The 20,030-nt window shown below is 43.3% G+C and overlaps 1 protein-coding gene across 4 annotated transcripts in view; it reads right to left on the reverse strand.

Annotated features, from left to right (window-relative positions):
- TENM2 (teneurin transmembrane protein 2) overlaps positions 1-20,030 on the reverse strand; it is a 1,161,672-nt gene that overhangs the window by 216,730 nt on the left and 924,912 nt on the right. For all 4 annotated transcript variants that reach the window (XM_045551217.1, XM_045551218.1, XM_045551220.1 and 1 more), the window contains one exon: positions 18,100-18,338. In XM_045551217.1, coding sequence (XP_045407173.1) covers positions 18,100-18,338 — 239 coding nt within the window. The remainder of the gene's footprint in view (positions 1-18,099; positions 18,339-20,030) is intronic.

Below are 20,030 nucleotides of genomic sequence, written 5' to 3' on the forward strand. Positions count from 1 at the left end.
AAGCACATGTCTCTAAGTTGATGGCAATGCACACAGTGGTCAGAGCATGGACTTTTGGGTTAAATAGACCCATGTTTTGAATTCCAAACCTCAACCACTGACAGTGCGTGATCTTTGGCAAGTTATTTAACCTCTCTGAATCTCTTTCCCTAATTATAAACAGGAAAATCGAGTCACTGGGAAGATTAGGTTAGATATTGAATGTGAAATTTCTGCACATAGTAGGTCTTTAATAAATGGTTGACCTTATTATCCTTTTCATGGAGAGAAAACCAGCAATGATGCTTCAGGGAAGATCTACATTCAGAGGCACTTTTTGTTACACCTCTTCAGCCAAACCCTGTTCTCACAGCACAGAGCTGACCAGTCCAATCAAATAACTTCTTGGAACTTAACTTCACAGCTCTGAAGGGGGCCGAGAACCATGAATGTAAAAAGTATGGAATAAGAGACACAGAGCCAAAGATGAGCATGATACACAGGTCTGAGCACCTATTTTAGTTCTGGTGGTAAAGGAGAAAAAAAAATACATTTGAAGATGTGATTATAAATCAATTAGAGCAGGATTTTTTTCAACCTTGGCACTACTGACATTTTGAGGCAGATAAGTCTTCGTCATAAGGGGCTGTCCCATGCCTTGTAAGATGTTTAGCAGCATCTCTAGTCTTTACCACTAAATACCAGTAACATCTCCCAGTTGTGACAAACCAAAATGTCTCTAGACACTGCCAAATGTCCCCAGGGGTGGTGTGGGGTGCACTGCGAACACAGGGTAATAGAGTCCTGATGTACAAAAAGGATCTCACTGGGTGACTCTCACTGGGGACGACCTGCAAGTGGTCCCCAATGCACTGGAACTCTGCGTAATGTGCAAAATAGCAAGAGAGGAAAAGAAATAACTTTGCACATCTTTGGGCCCTGACCACCTCGTTAATGAGCAAAGGCTGAGGCGAACTGGTTATTACTCTATCCGGACTGCAGAACAAGGAGTGATAATATTTGGACTATTTCATCAATCTGTGCCAAGGACCTCTTCAAATCAAGTCAGCTTAATGGGCAAAATGTTTGATATTCTGTAAAAAGACCTAGCGGGTTCTCATCCATCCTTTTCACACAAAGCGCTATTACAGCCAAAAGGATCACTGCAAGAGCAGTTATGAAAAGGAAGTAGAGCCTGCAAAGGAGCCTCATTCCGGTTTTTAATAACACCCCCAAATTGAATATGTGGAGGGGCGTTAGTTCCTCTTATATGGACAGTGTTTGCCAAGCCCTTGCTCGCCTCACACACAGAGACTAGAAAAAATCTGCACATCGGTGTGGCTGCAGAACGGGAGTGTTTGCATTCTTCTCTCATTCTCTACTATTTCCAATAATTTCCAAAGGCTTCTTCCCCATGAACTTCTATCTTTATCCTTCATCGTCATTTACTTACAAACATGCGGTCTTAGGGAGAGTTGCTACTCATCTACGCTTCTTGCAGATTCTTTCTGGGAGCCCTTGGTCTTGACATCGTAAAACGCTGTTCTAAAAGACTCTATTGTGTATATTATAGAGCACTGAAGAGGGCAAAACTTGAGGGTGAGGCTGAGCTGCATGAAAATATTCATACACATTATTTCATTATACGCTTGAGAAATGACAAGTTGGTTTGCAAGAACAGCGAAAGCCGTTCTCTTACAATTTTGCCCATGGTTAAGAGCCTGTTCACTTTACTCCAAACTCCACTTGAAACTTCTCCTGGATGTCTTACGACTCTCATGCAATCTTTGCATTTCCAAGAGCAGGTTTCCTTTATATTTTAAAGAGCCTTTCAGAGTGTAGTCAGCTACAGGACCATGACTAGACAATACCACCATAGCTATCCTGTGATTACTGTAGCCTGGCTGATAAGTCGACTAAGTTTGAATGCCACTGAAAATAACTCTCCATTATTTACGATTGAGCTACAGACTTGGGAACGTACGCCACCATTAATTCGCACACAAGACATGACATCCAACTCCAGTAACTTCTCTCTCATGGGGGCTTGGCGAGGCTGCAGGCCTCAGGGCTGGGTGTACACAATGCCCCGGTACTGCCTCTCTCATGGGGTGAAGTGCAGAAGGCAAGAGTCTGACCTTGGTCTTAACCCAACCGAGCTTGGAAGCAGTGACTGATTTAGGACTCTGTAAAGACAAGTATCATGGCATAGGGTCAAAAACTGCACAGAAATGGGATGTCTGGCTTCATGGCCAAGCCTTATGCTCTTATGCAGCAGAAAGGAGACTTGAAAAGATGAGAGGAAGGATGAAGGCAAACAGAAAGTATGGGGACATAATTATCTGCTAAATTGAGGAACATCCACACAATCAAACCAGACAGCATGAACGAAAGTGCCTTTGGGGCCTATATCACCTTGGTTAGTTTGGAGGCTAATTCTCAAATTCCCCAGGTAAGCATGCTGTTTGATGCTTTACTTTGGGCACCTAGCATCCAAGAGGGTATTTCATGCACTTCAGTCAAATGTTAAAACATAGAAAATAAATCGAAACTTCGGTGTGGTGCAGAGAGAGGGCGGGGGGTAGGGGGAGGGGGGAGGGCAGGGCTCGTTCCCTGACATCTAGCCCTTTCTGCCCGGATCCATAAACCCATAACCAACTTCATCCATCTCACCCTTCAGCCTGGGAACGTGAGTCAGCCTCATCTGCAGACACACAGACAGATGCATTAGAGTTTAAACCTGCTCATACTGTGAGCATGTAGCAGATTTATCATAATTTCAAACCTGCCTCTAACCAGCTGATCAAAAGGCAAGTTTCTTCTCTTAAGATTTTCATTTGTAAGCTTCACCGCCCCAAATCAAAAGGTGCAGTGGTACAGACTCCCAGGACCATATTCTACCTTTGTAAAGGCAGGTGCCTTCCAGTCCTGGAGTGTGTTTTTCTTTTCATAAATGGGTATGCTGAGTTTTCACGTCTACCCTGATGCCTCTTCCTGGTTCACAAAATTTTCACTACATATAAGCACTCTGTTATGGAGGAATTTTGTTAGCCTTTTAGAGTTTAGTTTTAACCCAATTCTGCTCTCCTTTTTCTCTACAGACTTTCATACAAAATCCAAAGTGAATGCCTCCGAAGGGGTCTTGATGGGTTTTATTGGATCAAAGGGCCCTCTCATAATAAAGAAACCGCACAGAGATTTACTGAGTGCATTAAAAAAGAATGGCTTCTAGCCAGCCTTGGTAGAATTACACACTCATAAAAAGATGTTTTGGCCAGCCATGTTTTAGCAAAGTGAGCAGTGATTTAAAGATGCTCGGTTAATTTTTAATTTTTCAGTCCCCCCATTCTGACAACATAGAAACCTTAAGGCCATTTTAGATACTTTGGTCTTCTTCATCTTTATGGTCAACATAACGTAAACTGCACCATGAATCTGTCTTTTCTCATTTGGAAGAAGCCTCTCTCGGATTCACTCTGAAGTTCTGTTTCTCCCCCTCTCATCTGGGCCTCAACAACACACACCCACCGATGATGGCCAGAGCCTCCCTGTCTCCTGTCCCATTTCTCAATCTATCCTGAATCCTCAATCAATTAACAAATAAATATTTATGGGGCACCTACTAGGTAATTGACATGATATCATGTCATAATTTTATCCTATTACACTCTCGCTTATGAGCTTAAAGCACCTCCCTATTGCCAAATTAATCAAATTAAACCTCCTGCCAGATTTCAAGGTCATCTATCATCTGGTCTTGCTCTGCCCCCTCTACTATTTTCCACCGCTGTTAGCAGGCATCCCTCTGCTCGTGATACCCTATTAATTCAGGCCCCCTCTCTCACCTTCCCTGCTGCTGGTTCCTCTGGAATGCTGCTCGCCCCATTCCTAGTTCAATGTCTACCCATCTTCCCAGGACTGGGGCAGCCTTGAACTTCTTCCACCCAATTATCATCAACTACTCTAGCCCTTGGGAATTCCTCCCTTCTCCGAACGCCGAAATTGCAGATTGCACTTTAGCATCTGTGTGTGTTTTCTCTTGAATGAATGCACAAAGAACAATAGTAATAATAATAATAAAACAATACCTACTTTAAACTTTACAGGGAATGACTATGACAAAGGTATCATTATCATTATAACTGTTATCAATCATTTCTTATCGTTGAGAAAATCAAGGCTTAGGGAATTTCATTGACTTTCCTGGAAGCACTCAGTCAGAAGGGGTTGAGATTTGAACCTAGCTTCCGAAACCAAATCCAGGCTCTGTTCACTGGACAACTCCAATATCCAGCTGGCCCTCACCCGAACATCCCATTTCTGGTAAGACTGCAAATCAGGGCTTCGGATCTGGGTGAACAACCATTCTAGAAATATATAGTTTCAGCAAGTCATTCTTTGGTCTAGAAGGGGATTCTGGGTCAAGGTATGGAAAAGAAAACCTATCCCAAATGGATAATCACCTCTTCTTATGGTGGGTGCCCTTCTACACCGAGCCCCCAAAGCCTTCTGAAATCACTATGGAAACTCATCTTTGAAGACCCCATCATCTCCTTGGTCACCAAGAGGCAGGCGGGGTAGCACGGGGCTCACTTTCGTTTCTCCACCACACAGCTCAGTCCTGAGAAAAAGGGAGGCCTGGGGTATGTGCACTGATCTGCGACTTCCTGAATTGGGAGAAGCTCCGGGGGATTGCTGAGTTTGCCGGCAACTAAACAACAAAACTTTGTACGATCCTCAAAAAAATCTACATCTTGCGTGTGTTGGGGAGCATGGGTGGGTGAAAATGCAACACCACCACCGCCACCCCGAGCCCCCCTGATGTCTCCGCCTGGGCTTGCTTGCAGATTTCAGCAGGTGCCCAGGTGGAACCCGACTCAAATTGCAGCTCATTAGCGCAGACGAAATCGAAGTTTAAGGAAAAACGTGCAGTAAACAATGGTAATCCCGACTTAAGCAGGAGAAAGTGACCTTTCTCTCTTCCCGAAAACAAATGGCTGTTCGGGGCAGCGCGTCACTGTTTTACTATCACTGGTTAATGCAGCCGCGGGCGGCAGAGGCAGCTGCGGCTCCACGCACGGGCTCCGCAGTCGGGCTGAACATAATCCCTCATGTAATGAAAAACCTATTTCTATTTCTGAGGCCTCACTACTCTTCATACTGAAGAGCCTTGTGCCTGTCACACATTTATTGAAGCTTATTACTCATCTAGGCAGCAGGGCCCAGTTAGTACGTGGAATTATATTTTAAATCATAATTTTTCTATTATTTATTTTAGGATTCCAAGGCTACGGTGAAAGCATGTCAGTGTTATTCTTGATAGGCATTCAAAGGCATGAAAGCCCCGAATCAAAATTCGTTTCTACGTGGAGAATCTTTAAGCACACGTGGAAAACCTTCCGCCAAGTCACCGGGCGACACGTGGGCTCTTCCACGGTCACGTGGTTCAGGGTGGAGCTGTTAAGTGTCCCCGTTCAGCATTAGAGTAATCTTTCCCGGACCATCAGCTCTATTTCTCCCTGTGACATCATGCTCTTTCCTTTGGATTTTGAAGACAAATGGGTAGAGTCTCTTAGGATGCCGGGGATGGGGCTGCAAACAGATGGGCTAACATGGCAGCCTCATTATCTGGTGGAAAAATAAGAACTGGTTTGGTCTAAGTCAGAGGATTTGCTAAACTGATCGGGAAGCTTGAGCTTCTGTTTATCCATGTGGTGAGCATGTGGTTCTTCCTGTTCTAGAGAAGCCAGAGGAAACTATAATTCTCTCCGGCTATCCATCGGCCTCCCTCTCAGTCTACATTTCCGGGAGTGTATACATACCATATACCCCACACCAGTGGTCCCTAACCTTTTTGGCACCAGGGACCAGTTTCATGGAAAACAAGACTGGGAGGGGGGATGGCAATGGGGAGCGGCTCTAAATACAGATGAAGCTTCACTCACCTGCCCACTGACGCTCACCTCCTGCTGTGTGGCCCAGTTCCTAACAGGCCACAGACGCGTACTTACTGGTCCATGGCCTGGGAGTTGGGGACTGCAGTACTACAGTTACTCAAAGGAATGTTTTCTCATATTTTTTTCCCTCTCTTTTGCATACGTGCTTTTTCTTATGGTATTTACTTTATTTTTCCCACTGCACAGAAAATATTCTCTGTCATTAAGGTCTGCACCCCACTTGGTCTATTCACATGGATTAAAAATTGGCCAAAATTTGACAGCATTTGTTGGGAGTCTCTGTCACCATTTCCACCGAGAGGGATTCTAGACAGGATCTTCCAACAAAACCTCTCTTGCATAACCTTCCTGGCAAGTGGTTTTTACAGGGCATGACGACAAGCCAAAGACCACTTCAGTCCACTCTGGGTATCTCCTCAATTGGCCAGCACTTTGGTTTTGTTGTTTTGTTTTGTGGTGTTGTGAAACACACAGGCACAGTAAAGTTTTGGGGTAGGGGTGAGGCGGCAGCAATGTGTAATGAGGAAAGTATTTCAAAGGGTGTGGGCAAAATTAGCAAGAGTATTCAACGTGCAATTTCAAGAAGAATTCAGGCTTGGCTTTCGTGTGATCTCTGTATTTTTTTTTTTTCATGTTTTGACAGTATTCTCACTGGGTGGGGTACACAGCTTGTTTAATAAATCCCTTAAGTCATACAAACACGACAGACAATTCTTTTTCTTCCTTCAAGATTAATTGAGTCACAGATCATTTCGCCGGGTCCACTCTCCTGTTTGCCTCTGACATTAAAACAAGCCATCGGTGCTTCACTGCAATACGGATATCACTGCCAGGTCAGATGACCTTTCCAAAAGGCTGAATTTTTGTCAGTTTTGAAAAGAAGATTAAAACACTATGCAATCAGCATTCACCTCCCCATAAAAGAAATAGAGACATTTCCTCCCAGACAGGGCCAAGTCCACGAGACCTGAGACAGCACCTTCACCCCAGCGACCTTCCACTGAAAGAACCCCAGGAGGAGGTGGGGGAGAGGGCGCCAAGACAAGAGTCTGGAAAAAGCCGCAGATGGGCAGACTGGTATATTTTTAAAAAGCCTAAAATGAAATTAACTGTATTGTCATTTCATATTGTGTATATTGCTTTTAAAAAATTAAACTTGACAGAGCAGGATAAACCTGGACTTTGCCCAAGGATATTTAAAGGTGGAATGTATACACAGGGAACAGGAGGAAAAGGAAACAGTGCATCCATATTGGTGCGAATGAAAATAAATATTGCAAAAGATGAAACCTTTGGAAGCAGGACTGGTAGTTAGTTTTCTGAAAGCCGAACTACATCCAGCGGTCAAAATATCTCATTAAACTGTGCACAGATTGAAAGATGCTTCTGACCAGAATGTTTGAAGCAGAGTCTGTGGGAATAGTGGGTGGTGTGTGTGCACCATTTGCACACATCCTTTCCCTCCCTTCCCTCCCCTGTCACCACTCCACTCTCCTGTCCTCACCAGTAGTCGTGACCTGGACATATCCACGTCCTGGTGCAGACCAGGACCTGCCCCATTGGGGATTAGAAGACTTTCCTGAGTGCTGGCAGTTCATAAATCCATAGAATTTGATTGGGAGCTAAAATTGTCGGGTAACCTCAAATATCTCTACTGGACCTTTCTTCACACCACTGAGATAAACAAAATAAGGCAGGGAAAGGATCTGGTATAAAATAATTCTCCTCTGTCATGCAGGTTGTTGATCAGGATTGACAGGAAGACCTTCAAGAATGTCCTGGCTTGATTAAAAAACAAATCTACTTGCTCTCTGGCATCAAGGGTCATTCCAATGACAACGCCTTTGAAGACAAAGGTGATTTGGAATCCCCAACTTTTGGTGCTATCTTGGGAACCAATGGCTGCATTCATTCTTTCCATATCTTACATCATTTTCAGTAGTAACGATTATAGCCGAATCACATGGATATCAATTAGACACAACAGAAGATAAACCACCTCTAGTACAAAATGATTTTGTAAGATAAGTTATTTTTTGAGGCCCTCCTTTATACTATATTTGAAATATAGATTGATGTTCAACATTAGACACATTACTCTCATCTATTAGGCAAGAGTCCGCTGTGTCTATAAACTCAATTTCCTTTATTGTGGTAGCTTTCTGGTTTATTTGGATAAATGTTGAACTGTCCACTATTGTTTATCTAAGTACTTCATGAAGGAACCAAAAGTTTAATGATGTAAGATGAGGTAGTAAAACAGCACCTCCAAGCAATTCTCAACAATTGTTTTTCATCTTATTACCTAGGTTGGACTTGGACTTACTGGTTCAAGAAATTGTGCAGAAGATTATCTGCAATTTGGTATATGCTGGCTGTCATCTACCCCCATACATTTGTCCTTTAATTTTTCTGTGTTTTATCCTGATTCATGTATGGCATTTCATAGTTTGTGTTGCTAGTTAATGTTTCTAATTATTCTATTCACAGTGTCTTATGCCTTTTTCTTACTTCTTGTCTGAATTTCATCCCACTCTTTCTAGTATTAATTCCTCTTTCTTAGGCTCTTGACTTTTCATTGCTGTCAATGTAAGTGCCAGCTTTTTTTGTTTTTTCTTAAAACCTTTACAGTTTTTAAATTTGGTAGAATATGTCTTCATCTGATAAAAACAGACTGGACAAAAATAGACCCAAATGTCTTCAATATCTTATTATATGGTGGTTAAACCACTCCACATTTCTAAAGAACAAAAATGATGATTGACCATTGATTCATATCAATGAGTTAATAAAAAAACATTTTAGTATAAAAGCTTCTGTTCCGTGATGGTTCTGGGAAAAATAAAACTCAGGTCATGGCTGTGTGTATCTGATTAACACCACCGCATGAGTTGTTTATGCAAAACATAACTTACTCCAGGCTCTTTAAACTTTCCTATTAACTGTACTATTTTATGGGGTTGCTTATTAGACTCTAGGACCAGGAAAAAATTTCAATAAAAACATCTTGAATTCTGAGGTTGGGCAGCAGATTCCAGCACATGAAGTGACCGGCCAATCACTTGTCAAAGTGAAATTCCTTGCCCAGTGGGAAAGCGTAACATTAATATACATAAATCTAAACATGTAAATTTAATAAATTTTAAATTAAAATGAAATTAATAACACAGAATTAATATGCAGAGTTAACAAGAAGTTTTTTTCATGGGAAGAAAGAGTCTTAACCCCTAATTCTCACAAGATTCAGGAAGTCTACAAATCTTGTTATTTAAAGAAAGCTTAAACATACAACATTTAGCTAATTCCCCCAGAAGTCTATGTTTGTAAAATTTGGGGCATAAGGCAATGTTAAAAGCAGTTTTGAAAATGCATCTAATTGAAAGGCACACAGAACTTCCTTGAAAGATGTCATCTTGTTTATCATGGCCTGAAGAACAGAATGCATTTGACATACTGCCACTTACCTTTCCCTGCGGTGCATAGGCAAGTCTAATCTAAACTTCATTAACGTGACTTTAAAATGCTCATGGTGTAATATAAGTAAGCAAACGGAGAGAATTGCATCATGACTGCAGAGGCAAAAGCAAGGTAATATGCCCTTCTTCTATAAAGATCAGAGTCCCTAGGGGAGTGCCAAACATGTTTGCACAAATCTTCCCACAAATGACCTAACTCAACTGAAAACCCGTCCCAAGGGAAGGGCCTTCCCTAACAGCTGCGAAGAAAATCATGATGAAAGAAAGCAAAGGTTGGAGGCAAAGTTTCTCCTCCCTTCTCATCCATAGCTTTAGTTTTTAGGAAAAAAAATGCCTTTGAAAGATGATACATATTATGTTTCTTATACATTTTTTTCTCTTTCCAAGAAGGGAGGACAATATTTTCTTCACAGCAAAGCTGTTTCCTTACCAACATGTAGCTTAGTGCTGGTACATTTTCTGATACATTGTGATATTTACCTATTAAGGCCAGAAGGTTGAGAATATAAAAAGCGAAATTAGCAGAACTTGCAATGCATTATTGTCTTTTTTATGGTAACATTAAATGTGTTAATATAGTTGATGGACTATTTGTTCTCTGAATACAGAGGATCTTATTATAAAACATCAATTTAATAAATGACTTGCCTTGTAAGAAAAGGGCTCAGACAAAAATTCTGGGTGTCTATTCTGAACAATCAAATTATGAATTTTCTATAAAGGAATTTTCAGTGGAGGACACAAAGAAGTCTGGTTTAAGGTGACCTTAAGAGAAAGTTTGCTTTGGGTCAAGTTTGTGTCATATGAGGCTACACAGCTAAGCAAGGCATTTTGGAGCACAAAAGATTCTGTATGGCTTGTGTACACAGACCTAATTCACCATATAATAGTTCTTTTCTCTACTTGGTGCCTTGTAGTGATTGCTTTCATTTCTTAGCACATCCTCATTTACAGAGAAACAGCCAACAGACTTTCAGATTTATGCCATTATTTGCTTCTTCACCTTGAACTCCAACTAAATTCTGTTACACTTTTGTCATCTGAGTGCCAAAGGATGGCTGTGTGCCAGACACATACACTTCCCAGTCTCAGCCAGTTCTATTTCAGGGAAGCACAGATTCCTGCTAGGGGGCTGAAAAGTGGTGCTTACCCAGCCCTCCCAACCATTCCTTTGCCCAAACGCTTTCTAACTTGGAAATGCAATTTGGGAACAGAGGCAATTATACAGCATCGGGGAACCAGATGCTTCCCTTTGCCTGGAGGAATAAGGGAAAGTAGGGATCACGATTCTGGTTATTCGGAAAATATCTTCAACAAATGGTCCAACTCCGATGTAACCTGGGTCAGCGTTCATTAAATTCAACAAATATTTATTGATTGCCTACAAGGTGCTAGGCCGTACTAGTCACTATTCTGGGGATACTATATAGCCCAAGAACCTGTTTATTTTTCTCATCGGACCTGGCCTAGGAGTGTGGTAGCTAAGATGATAATCACAATAACTCCATTTAGTTGAGCTTCTATTTTGTGCCATGTTCCACTGATTCTAAGACTCAGATATTTTTTGTATTTTCACAAGTCTGAAAGCAGAATTTACCTTATAGTTGTCTTACAAGGACTTTGTCACTATGAACCTATCTTTTCTCATGGTTGTTCCATCAATTCAGGCAGTCTGTGTCTATCTCTTTCCAAGTATATAAAATAAAAATTATAAATGCTAAGAAATCATGTCACAGTTTAATAGATGCCTTTTTCCCCCATAGGGATGCACAATAATGGTACTTGTCATAATTGACGTCATACTGGATTTGAAGAACAGTTATACGCATCTACCATTTCAATGAACACTTGAAGCATCTTTACAAAGTAGGCATTATACCCATTTTCAGGATGAGGAAAGTAAGGGACAGCTCGTAGTCACACGGCTTTTAGGAGGCATACAGGTCAGAATTCAAACCCAGGACTCTCTGACACCAAAGTTCATGCATGTGCTTTCTATTAATATTACATCAAACTGCTGCTTGTCTAACCACCAAAGCAAGGTAAGAACTTCTGCAATTGCATTACAGATAAAATCCAGAATGAAAGGAAACTTATTTACAGTATGTTAGAAGCTGTGCCAAGAATCCTAAACACAAATAAATGAACAAATGAAAGACCTAGAAAATAGGGAATTAGAAAAGCTTTCAGTGGAAGCTGAAGGGTCTGTTGACTTGGGCAGCCCCCTAAGGGAATAGTCAAATAAATAGGGTGCCTGGAGAAAGCAACAATGTTACAGCCTCCTGTTACTGCTTCTGGTCTGATGAGTGCTCCAGAGAGAATTGCTAGAGAGAGGAGGTCCAGGACAAAGGCTTGAATGGTAGTTCATGGGAGAGCAGGTGGCAAACACTCCACATTCGTTTACTGAACACATACTCGCTCTGTGGATGCCCAAAGTCCTGCCTGGCAGACAAACACCCATATCATTTCCTTGTGGTTCTTGAGGTGCCCAGGGTTAGGGTTGTAGTACCTACTCCTCTCTGGCTCTGTATTAACATGTGCTACAAAGCCAGGACTCAAAATCGCTTCTTGGTCTCATCGCCAGTGTTTGCCCGCGAGGGTGGGACAGCCCTGCGTTGGTCGACCCTCCTGACTCGTGGCAGGTATTTCAGGGATGGAAGCAAAGACTTCTCACCACAGCTGCCGACCATCCTGAACCATTTCAAAGTCCTCCAAGGTTCCACAAATGTTTTAAAAGAGGCCATATCCTTTTCTGAAGCAGAGGATTTCCTCTTTTCTGAATGTGAAACATGAGATGCAAACATTGCCACGCGGCTGCCAGGTGATGGGGACCTGGCTGATGAATGATTTCATTAACTTTCCATAAACTGACAGGCCGCTAAAGTCAGGTGTACAGTTAAGCAATGGCAGTCCCACTGCCAAAGACTCACCGGTGTGTAAGCGCTGACGGGACTTTATTACCAGGTTAAAAGCACATTAGCATATGTATTAGATAAAAAGTCCTGTTACTAACATCGGCACAGATAATGTAACCGGGTGGGTCCCCTGACTTCTTTGTGGGCAGCCCTCTGTTCTCAGTTTGACCATCTGGGGCTGAGGAAATGAGCAGAAATGTTATTTGCTGGGCTGTCCAGATGTAATCATTAGCATTTTGCCCTTTAGATATGGGAGGTAAATACTCAATTCGGAACACACACAGGAGGCTGCGGGCTCCCACCTCTCCCGACAGCCAAAGAGCAGTGAGTTTCAACGAGAGGACCGACATTGTTCCTAGACTGCACCTTCACAAAGGATGCCAGGCAAGTGTACCATTCCCGTCATTTTCTGTCATTTTCTTTATGTTTTTCCCAAACCTGCTCTGTTCAGTGAGATGAGAATACACAAAATAGCAGCCGAGAACGCAGGATTCATCAGTATGAGTCTCAACATATCAATTTTCAAGTGTAGCAACTTTAAACACATGGTAGGCTTTTAGTTTCCATAGAAAATAATCTCTCATTGTTTTCAAAAGAAACTGAAAGCACCCCAAATTACCACACTTTTAACATCCTGACATGTTGATGGCCCGCGTTCTTTCCAGATCAAAGTCAGAGTGGCAGAAGACAGAGCGTTGAGCAGCTTGCTTAAAATATAGTATTTTATATTTGGCAGGAATTACTGTAGTGAAAAAAGACAAGGTGACTTTCTAATATATATATATGTATTTTAGTTTGGCAGAGATCTGAAGAGCTAAGAACTAATTTCGGATGACATAAATGCTCTTATCTTTCTCTCTACCTCCTTCCTTCCCAACCACGTGAAGAGTCTTTGACAAAAGCTCGGTGTATGTTATGTATTGTTTTTCACTCAGGGTGACAGTCTGAGTCCTATGTCATGCTGAACGGTTCTGTTGACTCTCGTCCTTAGACTTTCTAGGATTATCCAGATTTAAACAACAAAGTCATACGTCAGAAGCATCTTTCTTCCTTGACATAGGGTAGCCCTGCAAGAACTTCTATGCCTTTTAAGGAAACTAGATCTAGTCCAATGTTAACTAGGACAAGAAAGCAATGTTGTCACTCTCTGACCCAGCACTGTTATATTCAGTTGGAAAAATCTCAACAAAGAAGGCGTCAGGAGCCGAGTAACTTTTACAAACAGGCAATGCTTTTGCAGAGGAACCTGGGATAACCAAAGATTAAGGACAAGTGAGTAGTAGGAAAAATGACTAGGCGATTCCACTCTAGACATGGGTTGGAGCACTGTTTCGAGCAGTCTAGTTGAAAGCTATGCTATTGAAATGGAAAGTTTTATGCTATAGAAAGTTTTTAACCAAAGAGAAAAGTGGCTTTCTCTGTCTACTTTTTGGTTTGGGCCAGAAAGTCAGATGAAATTACTCATTATGAAACGGGATCGCAGTATCAGGAAGTGTCGACCGCATGCTTCACTGACAGTGGACATATGGCTGGACTCTTAGCCAGTTGGAAGCAATTTTTCTCATAAAGATGGAAACGTCCTGAAAGGTATTCTTGTGAGATGAGCAGCAACACAGTCGAATAGGCGTTGACAAACTATGGCCTATCGACCACATCTAGTCTGCCACTTCTTTTATTATGACGCATGACCTAAGGAATGGGTTTACATTTTAAATGGTTGAAAAAAAAAATCAAAAGAAAAATAATATTTCATGACACTTGAAAATTACATAAACGATGAATTCCAGCGTCCATAATTAAAGTTTTATGGGCACGCAGTTATGCCTGTTTGCTTACATCTACGGCTGCTTTTGAGTTACAACAGTAGAGTTGAGTGGTTGTAACTCTGTGGAACATGAACCCCAAATATTTACTATCTGGCTTTTTGCAGAAAAAGTTTGCAGAAGGTAGTTGGGAAAGCAGAAACATGAGGACAGGTTGGGAGACTGAGGGGGAGGAATGATTTCTATCTGCTGTGCTGAAGATGATTCAGGAAGGAGAGGAACCAACTGCCCTCCCCTGCTAATGAGGACAGACCCAGATAAGGCGAGTTAATGCCACCAAAGGGGTCATTTAAATTTCAAACAGTATCGGAGAAATTAGCTAACTAACTGCAGTCTTGAGGAGGGAGGGGTCAAGGGTCAAGGGAAAGACCTTTATAGGCATCAGGACACCAAGGGCCTGGTCTTGGCCCTGCCACTACTTAGCCAGGTGACTTTAGACTCTCTGGGCCTCAGCATTGATATTTGTCCAATGGTCTTAACATGCCAATTTATTTTCTGCTAGAGCATAGGTTGGTGACTAAGGATATAATTCAAATTGAATAATTATATAAAAGTGCTTTAAGGGAAATGCTTCCAGTTCTAAGCAGGTAGAACCTTCTAACTAGTTACTGTTATCTACACTATGAAGATAAAAACACAGCACATTTGGCATAAAACAGGTGAGAAAATCTATGTTGGTTACGTGATTCAGAAGCTGAGGGCTATACGGGGACTTGTGGCATTACAGACAATGCAAGTACTTGAGCTGCCTGAGGAAGAAAGACACTTCCTGAGACGGAAACTCTCCTGTGTTCCACAGCCAAATTCTCCTAAACCAGTGTTCCCTGGGATGCTGATTCCCGTTTGGGCCAGGGAGGGGCTGGGTGACACATGAAGTGGGTCCCCTGGTGGTTTATGCAGGTTTTCAGAGTAATTTATTCCGGGATGTCTGTACAACTGGGAGGATCTGGCACAGAGAGGATCTCATGAAAGAGCATCTCATAAAAGTTCTCTGACCCCAGCTGTGCAAGTAGGGACTGGGCATCTTCCCGGAGTTGGTAAAGGCCCACGTCTTCCCAGCTGCACAAGGGCTGGCATTCCGCCTCACATCCACCCACAGGCCTGGATCTATATTCCAAATGGTTCATTTCTGGAAAGTCTTCTCTCTGCGGGTTTGAACATGCAAGGAAGATAATTTGACTTATTTGTCACAGTGCCTGGCAGGCCTGGACCTACTGCCTGTCCACAAATGTCCTGGGGCTGATGCCTCAATTTCAGGACCTGTCATGTTGTAGTGGAACGCGGAGTCATGTGTGAACCAGAATGCACTCAGGTCTTAAAAGCACGGGTCTCTTCAACAGGAGGCCTTGGTTTTTATGTTGCCTTCCTGCCCTTCCCTAATGGCTTGTTTTCCAGGTAGGCACAATCCCTTTCCTCTGTGTTTGCAATGCACTGTTTATGCCCCTGCAGCTTTGTAATTAATAATATACTGCTTTTCATCTTCAAAGTGATTTATACACATTAATTAATCCTCACCATACTTCAGAGTTTCTGCACGTAAATAACCATCCTAAACTTGGGAAACCAAGACCCCAGAAGGCAAACAACTTTGCCCAGACGGGCACTCAGGATCCTGACCCCGCACCGTGTGTGCGGGGCTGTGGTCACTTCTGAGAGCGGCTGAGAGCAGCCGTGTAGCTCCACGCTCACCACCATCGCTGCCGGGTAAATTGGCCCATTACCTCACTCATTTTGAGTCATAAACTATTCTTCGATACGCCAGGGTCAAAGCATAATCTTACCTAAAGCATACATAATAGAAAGTGATGGATTATAAACTAATAAACCATCCTGAGATGCTCAGGTCCACCGTCCAGTAGCCTCCAGACTGAAAATAAATATATTTCCTAATCCATCACTTACCAGTTATGCACCCGATTAAAACATTAAACTCTCACTATACAGTTTCCCATTTACATGCTCGCCCTTACAGAAAGCGATTATATTTTAACTATCAAGCCCAGTAAATCAGACAGTCGCCATCCATCTCTTTCCTTCAAGTGAGCAGGAGGCGCACTGGGGCTGTTATCGACGGAGGCAGGCAGTGCCTCGATTTCTCTGTCTGCATCCCCGTGGTGCCCGCTGGCCCCACAGAACATAAGCCTGAGAAGTGAGCACATGGAAGCTTTTTGAAGTTTCTGACACAAAGCCAAATCATGCAAAGACCCTGAAGGCACCTTCAATCTGCTTCCACCGAGCCCCAGAACAGCTACCTGGGGAAGCTCACGAAGCTCCCCCTAACAACACAAAAGAGTCTACTCAGGTGACTGACGGGGACAACAGACATCCTTCCCCCTTTCTCAAGCCAGTCTATTACCCCATCTTTCCTCAAGAGATAAGAGAGAAGCAGATATGACTTGAAATTAGGGGTACTCGGGTCTCAGACCTCAGTTGCATGTAGAGCTGGGGTTTAGAGCACAAAGAATACTGCAAAACCCTAGATGAACACGGCGGCTCCTTTCCCTGCACGTTCTCGCTCTGGGAGGGCATTCCTGAGAAATGCAACTGGTAGGGAATACAAATGCTTATTTTTCCACATTAAGACAAGCATAGCTGGATTATGAATGAGTGTGAAAAATTTACATCAGTTGTTAGCTCCTACTGGTCTGCCTTGGGCAGGGCCCCAGGTCTCTGGGAGTGTCCTCGGCCACAGGCAAGCTTAGGTGCAATGGCATAGGAAGTGCCCTCCCGTCCTCCTCTGGCAGGCAGCAGGGCAGTGTGCGAGCCCCCACTGCTGAGAGAAGGGAGGGCTTATGTTGGGGGCGGGGGCAGGGCCGACATGGTCAGGGTTGCCTTTTCTTTTCTCTTAAACGGGAGGAGTTTTCGCACACATGTTGGGAACTGCTTCCGAGTCGGCCTCTTTTCGTTGCTGTTTTACAGGTTTGCTTTGCAACAGGGCACGGCCACAGTGGGTGGGTCTGCCATCGCTGCCCTGAAACCAAGCCAGAACTGTCAAGGGTTTCAAATAAACTGTCACAAACATCCCCACGGCCTCTGCCTGGGCCAGGAGATCTGCCTTTGGCAAGCTTGGCTGACAGAGCAGCAGCATCGGGGCCCTTCTTCGGGGCCAGGAGCTGTGAGCAGGCTTTGTGTCCAGCCTGCGATGCTCATCTGCGTGTGGCACCCTGCCCCTGAGCTCTCGGCATCTGCTGCTTTCCACAGTTACGTGGCTACACCCCATGGATGCAAACCGGCATCCTGGCGTGGGAAGATAGGAACTCCAGCGACTTCGCCAACCCACTACCCTAAGTCATACACCGAGTCACCTGAAGCACAAGCCACCAGCGGAGGTGAACCTGATCCAGACCCAGTGGCACGTGGAGAGATGAGAGCTGGTGCTGAGAGCATAGAAGGAAAAGAAGGGACGTGGGCAAGGTCAACTGCACCTGGGGGATCTGATTCTGTACAAAGTCCAGCCTCTCAATCCTGTTTCTGTCCTGCAGCTCTGAAAACAAGCTGGTTGCTCTGTCTTTCCCTCGAACCAAGATGTTCTCAGGCACACTGACCACTGTTCTATTTGGTTTGTGGCTGAAGTCAGCCAACATTACATGCATTTCAGAGCACAGACCCGGGTTAAAATCCAAGCATGGACAAGACTAAGGCTACTTTGGGAGTGAGGGATGGATGTGCGGGAATGACAGTTCTCAGTTCATCTCCGAGAGAGGAATACAATGAGGATGCTTAATTTCCTTCCTGATAAATGTCATTTAGAAACATGAAGGAGAAACTCATCAGATTTAAATGGATTTCGGGAGGGAGACATCACTCCCATCCATCACTCATTATTATGTGTTTCAGGAGCCAAGAAGCAAATTGTACAGGCAACAGAGGTCCTCTGGATTCACAAGTCCATGGCCTCCTCCCCACGCTTACACACCCGGGACTGATGAACGAGGCTGCCCCGACTTACCGATGAAATACGCCAGCAAGATCGCCAAGAGGAGGGCCGCGGCGATGGCCGACAGGGCGGCACATTTCCAGCTGCAGTATTTGGAGGGCTTCTTCAGCTTGAAGGCCTTCCTGGAGAAGGTATTCCTGGGCAGCAGCCGGGGCGGCGGTGTGTAAACGGTTCCTGAGGTCAGAGGGTACCCCGGGGAAGAGCTGCTAAACAGGGGTGTGCTCCCCGAGGAGGTCTTGAAGAGGAAGTGCCTGCCAGGAAAAAAGAAAAAGTCACAGAGGCCGTGGGGAGCTAAGGAGCAACAGTTTGCTGTTTTTTTTTTTTCCCCCGCTCTGATTTGCGTAATCCCAGCATAGTCCTTGTTAAACACCCCTGCCTCAGAGTGGAGGAAGGGGCAAACATTACATTTGATGGTGACATAAATTTATTCCATAAACTTGCATAATTTTCTGCTTCCACATGTGCATCTAGATGTTATCTTCCACAGCAATCCTGCAAAGTATTTAAAGCACATATGAAAACTCAATGACTGTCACTCAGAGAGGAAGAGGATGAGGAGGAGGATGCTGAGTGTTATCACGTATTAGGTACCTACTATTGAAAGGCATTTGAAATACATTGTTATGACTATTTATCAACTAAATGTTATAATATCTCTATTTTTAGATAGGAGACATTAAGCTTGGAGCAGTCAAGCAGCTGTCTGAGGATTTAAACCCAGAGCTCTGTCTTTTGATAAAGTCTGTGTTCTTGCATGTTACCCTAAATTCTCTGTCTTTACCCTTGTTCATGTGCTATTTTCACCTCCCCCTCAATCCTGCCTCCTGTTCTGAGACGGCTTCTCTAGGTCACATGCTCATGGTTATTTCTTTGGAATCACCTTTGCCTGTCAATTGAACAAGGTGCCCTTGGTAGCCAGAGCTATGGTGTGACAGCCATGTAGTAGAACCAAATAGTATCACATACAGTATAGAAGGGGATATAATGCCTCCTCAGGGGTCAGGAGATTGTCACTCTAAGGACATGTCAAGGAGCATCAGTTCTCTGATAGATTATTCTCTCTCTCATACGTGGTATTTGTAAGACTTCAAATGTGACTTGCTGTACCTTGTTTGAAATGATGACTTGTCTTCCAGGAAATACAGAGTGGACTTTAAGGCATGGGTTCAGTAGATGCTAGAATCTGAGCAGCTGGGGGCCAGAGGCTGTGTGTTATTTTGTGCCTTGTTCATTCTTAAGTTCTTAGGACCCAACTCAAAGCCCAATATGCAGGGAAGACTTCAGTAAATGATGAGTGAATGAATGAATGCGGTCCTCTCATTCTTTTGCAGTTTCAAAATGTTAATACAGGTATTTCCTTTCTCTTCACACCTTCAGCAGGTGAAACTGTATTTATTGACTGCTCACAATATGTTAGTTACAATGCTAAATATTTTACTTTCAACTAAACCTCACATTAACCCTATGATTAACACTATTATTCTCCCAATTTTACAGGTGAGAAAACCGAATCTCAGAGTTAGTTAGCAAGCACAACCGTTGGGCTCAAATTCCAGTCTGCCTGACTTTTCTTTTTACATCTCTAAGCTTTCAGAAGCTCTAACCAGACCTACTACACCACACTGTCCTGGCCTCTGGGGGTCAGTGGGCTTTCCCAGCAGGATTCTGAGGTAGGAGCACTATCATTACATATGTTGGTATCTTGGCTGCTTCCGGATAAAACCTTGAAAGTATTTTAATCCTTTACAGAGATCAAAGGAGCCCAGTATGATTGACAATCATGTCAGAAAATGAGTATGTGATTAGGGAATTATGTAACACAGATAACATGAAAATAAACAACTGATATTTAGTCTTTATTCGTACTGTAAGTATGTTCAGTGATCTCAATAAAACCTAGACGTTTGATAGCACAAACAAGGCTTTGGATTCCTTGTCTAATA

Source organism: Lemur catta, chromosome 5 (assembly GCF_020740605.2).
Source record: "Lemur catta isolate mLemCat1 chromosome 5, mLemCat1.pri, whole genome shotgun sequence".
In the NCBI taxonomy this organism is placed as follows: Eukaryota; Metazoa; Chordata; class Mammalia; order Primates; family Lemuridae; genus Lemur; species Lemur catta.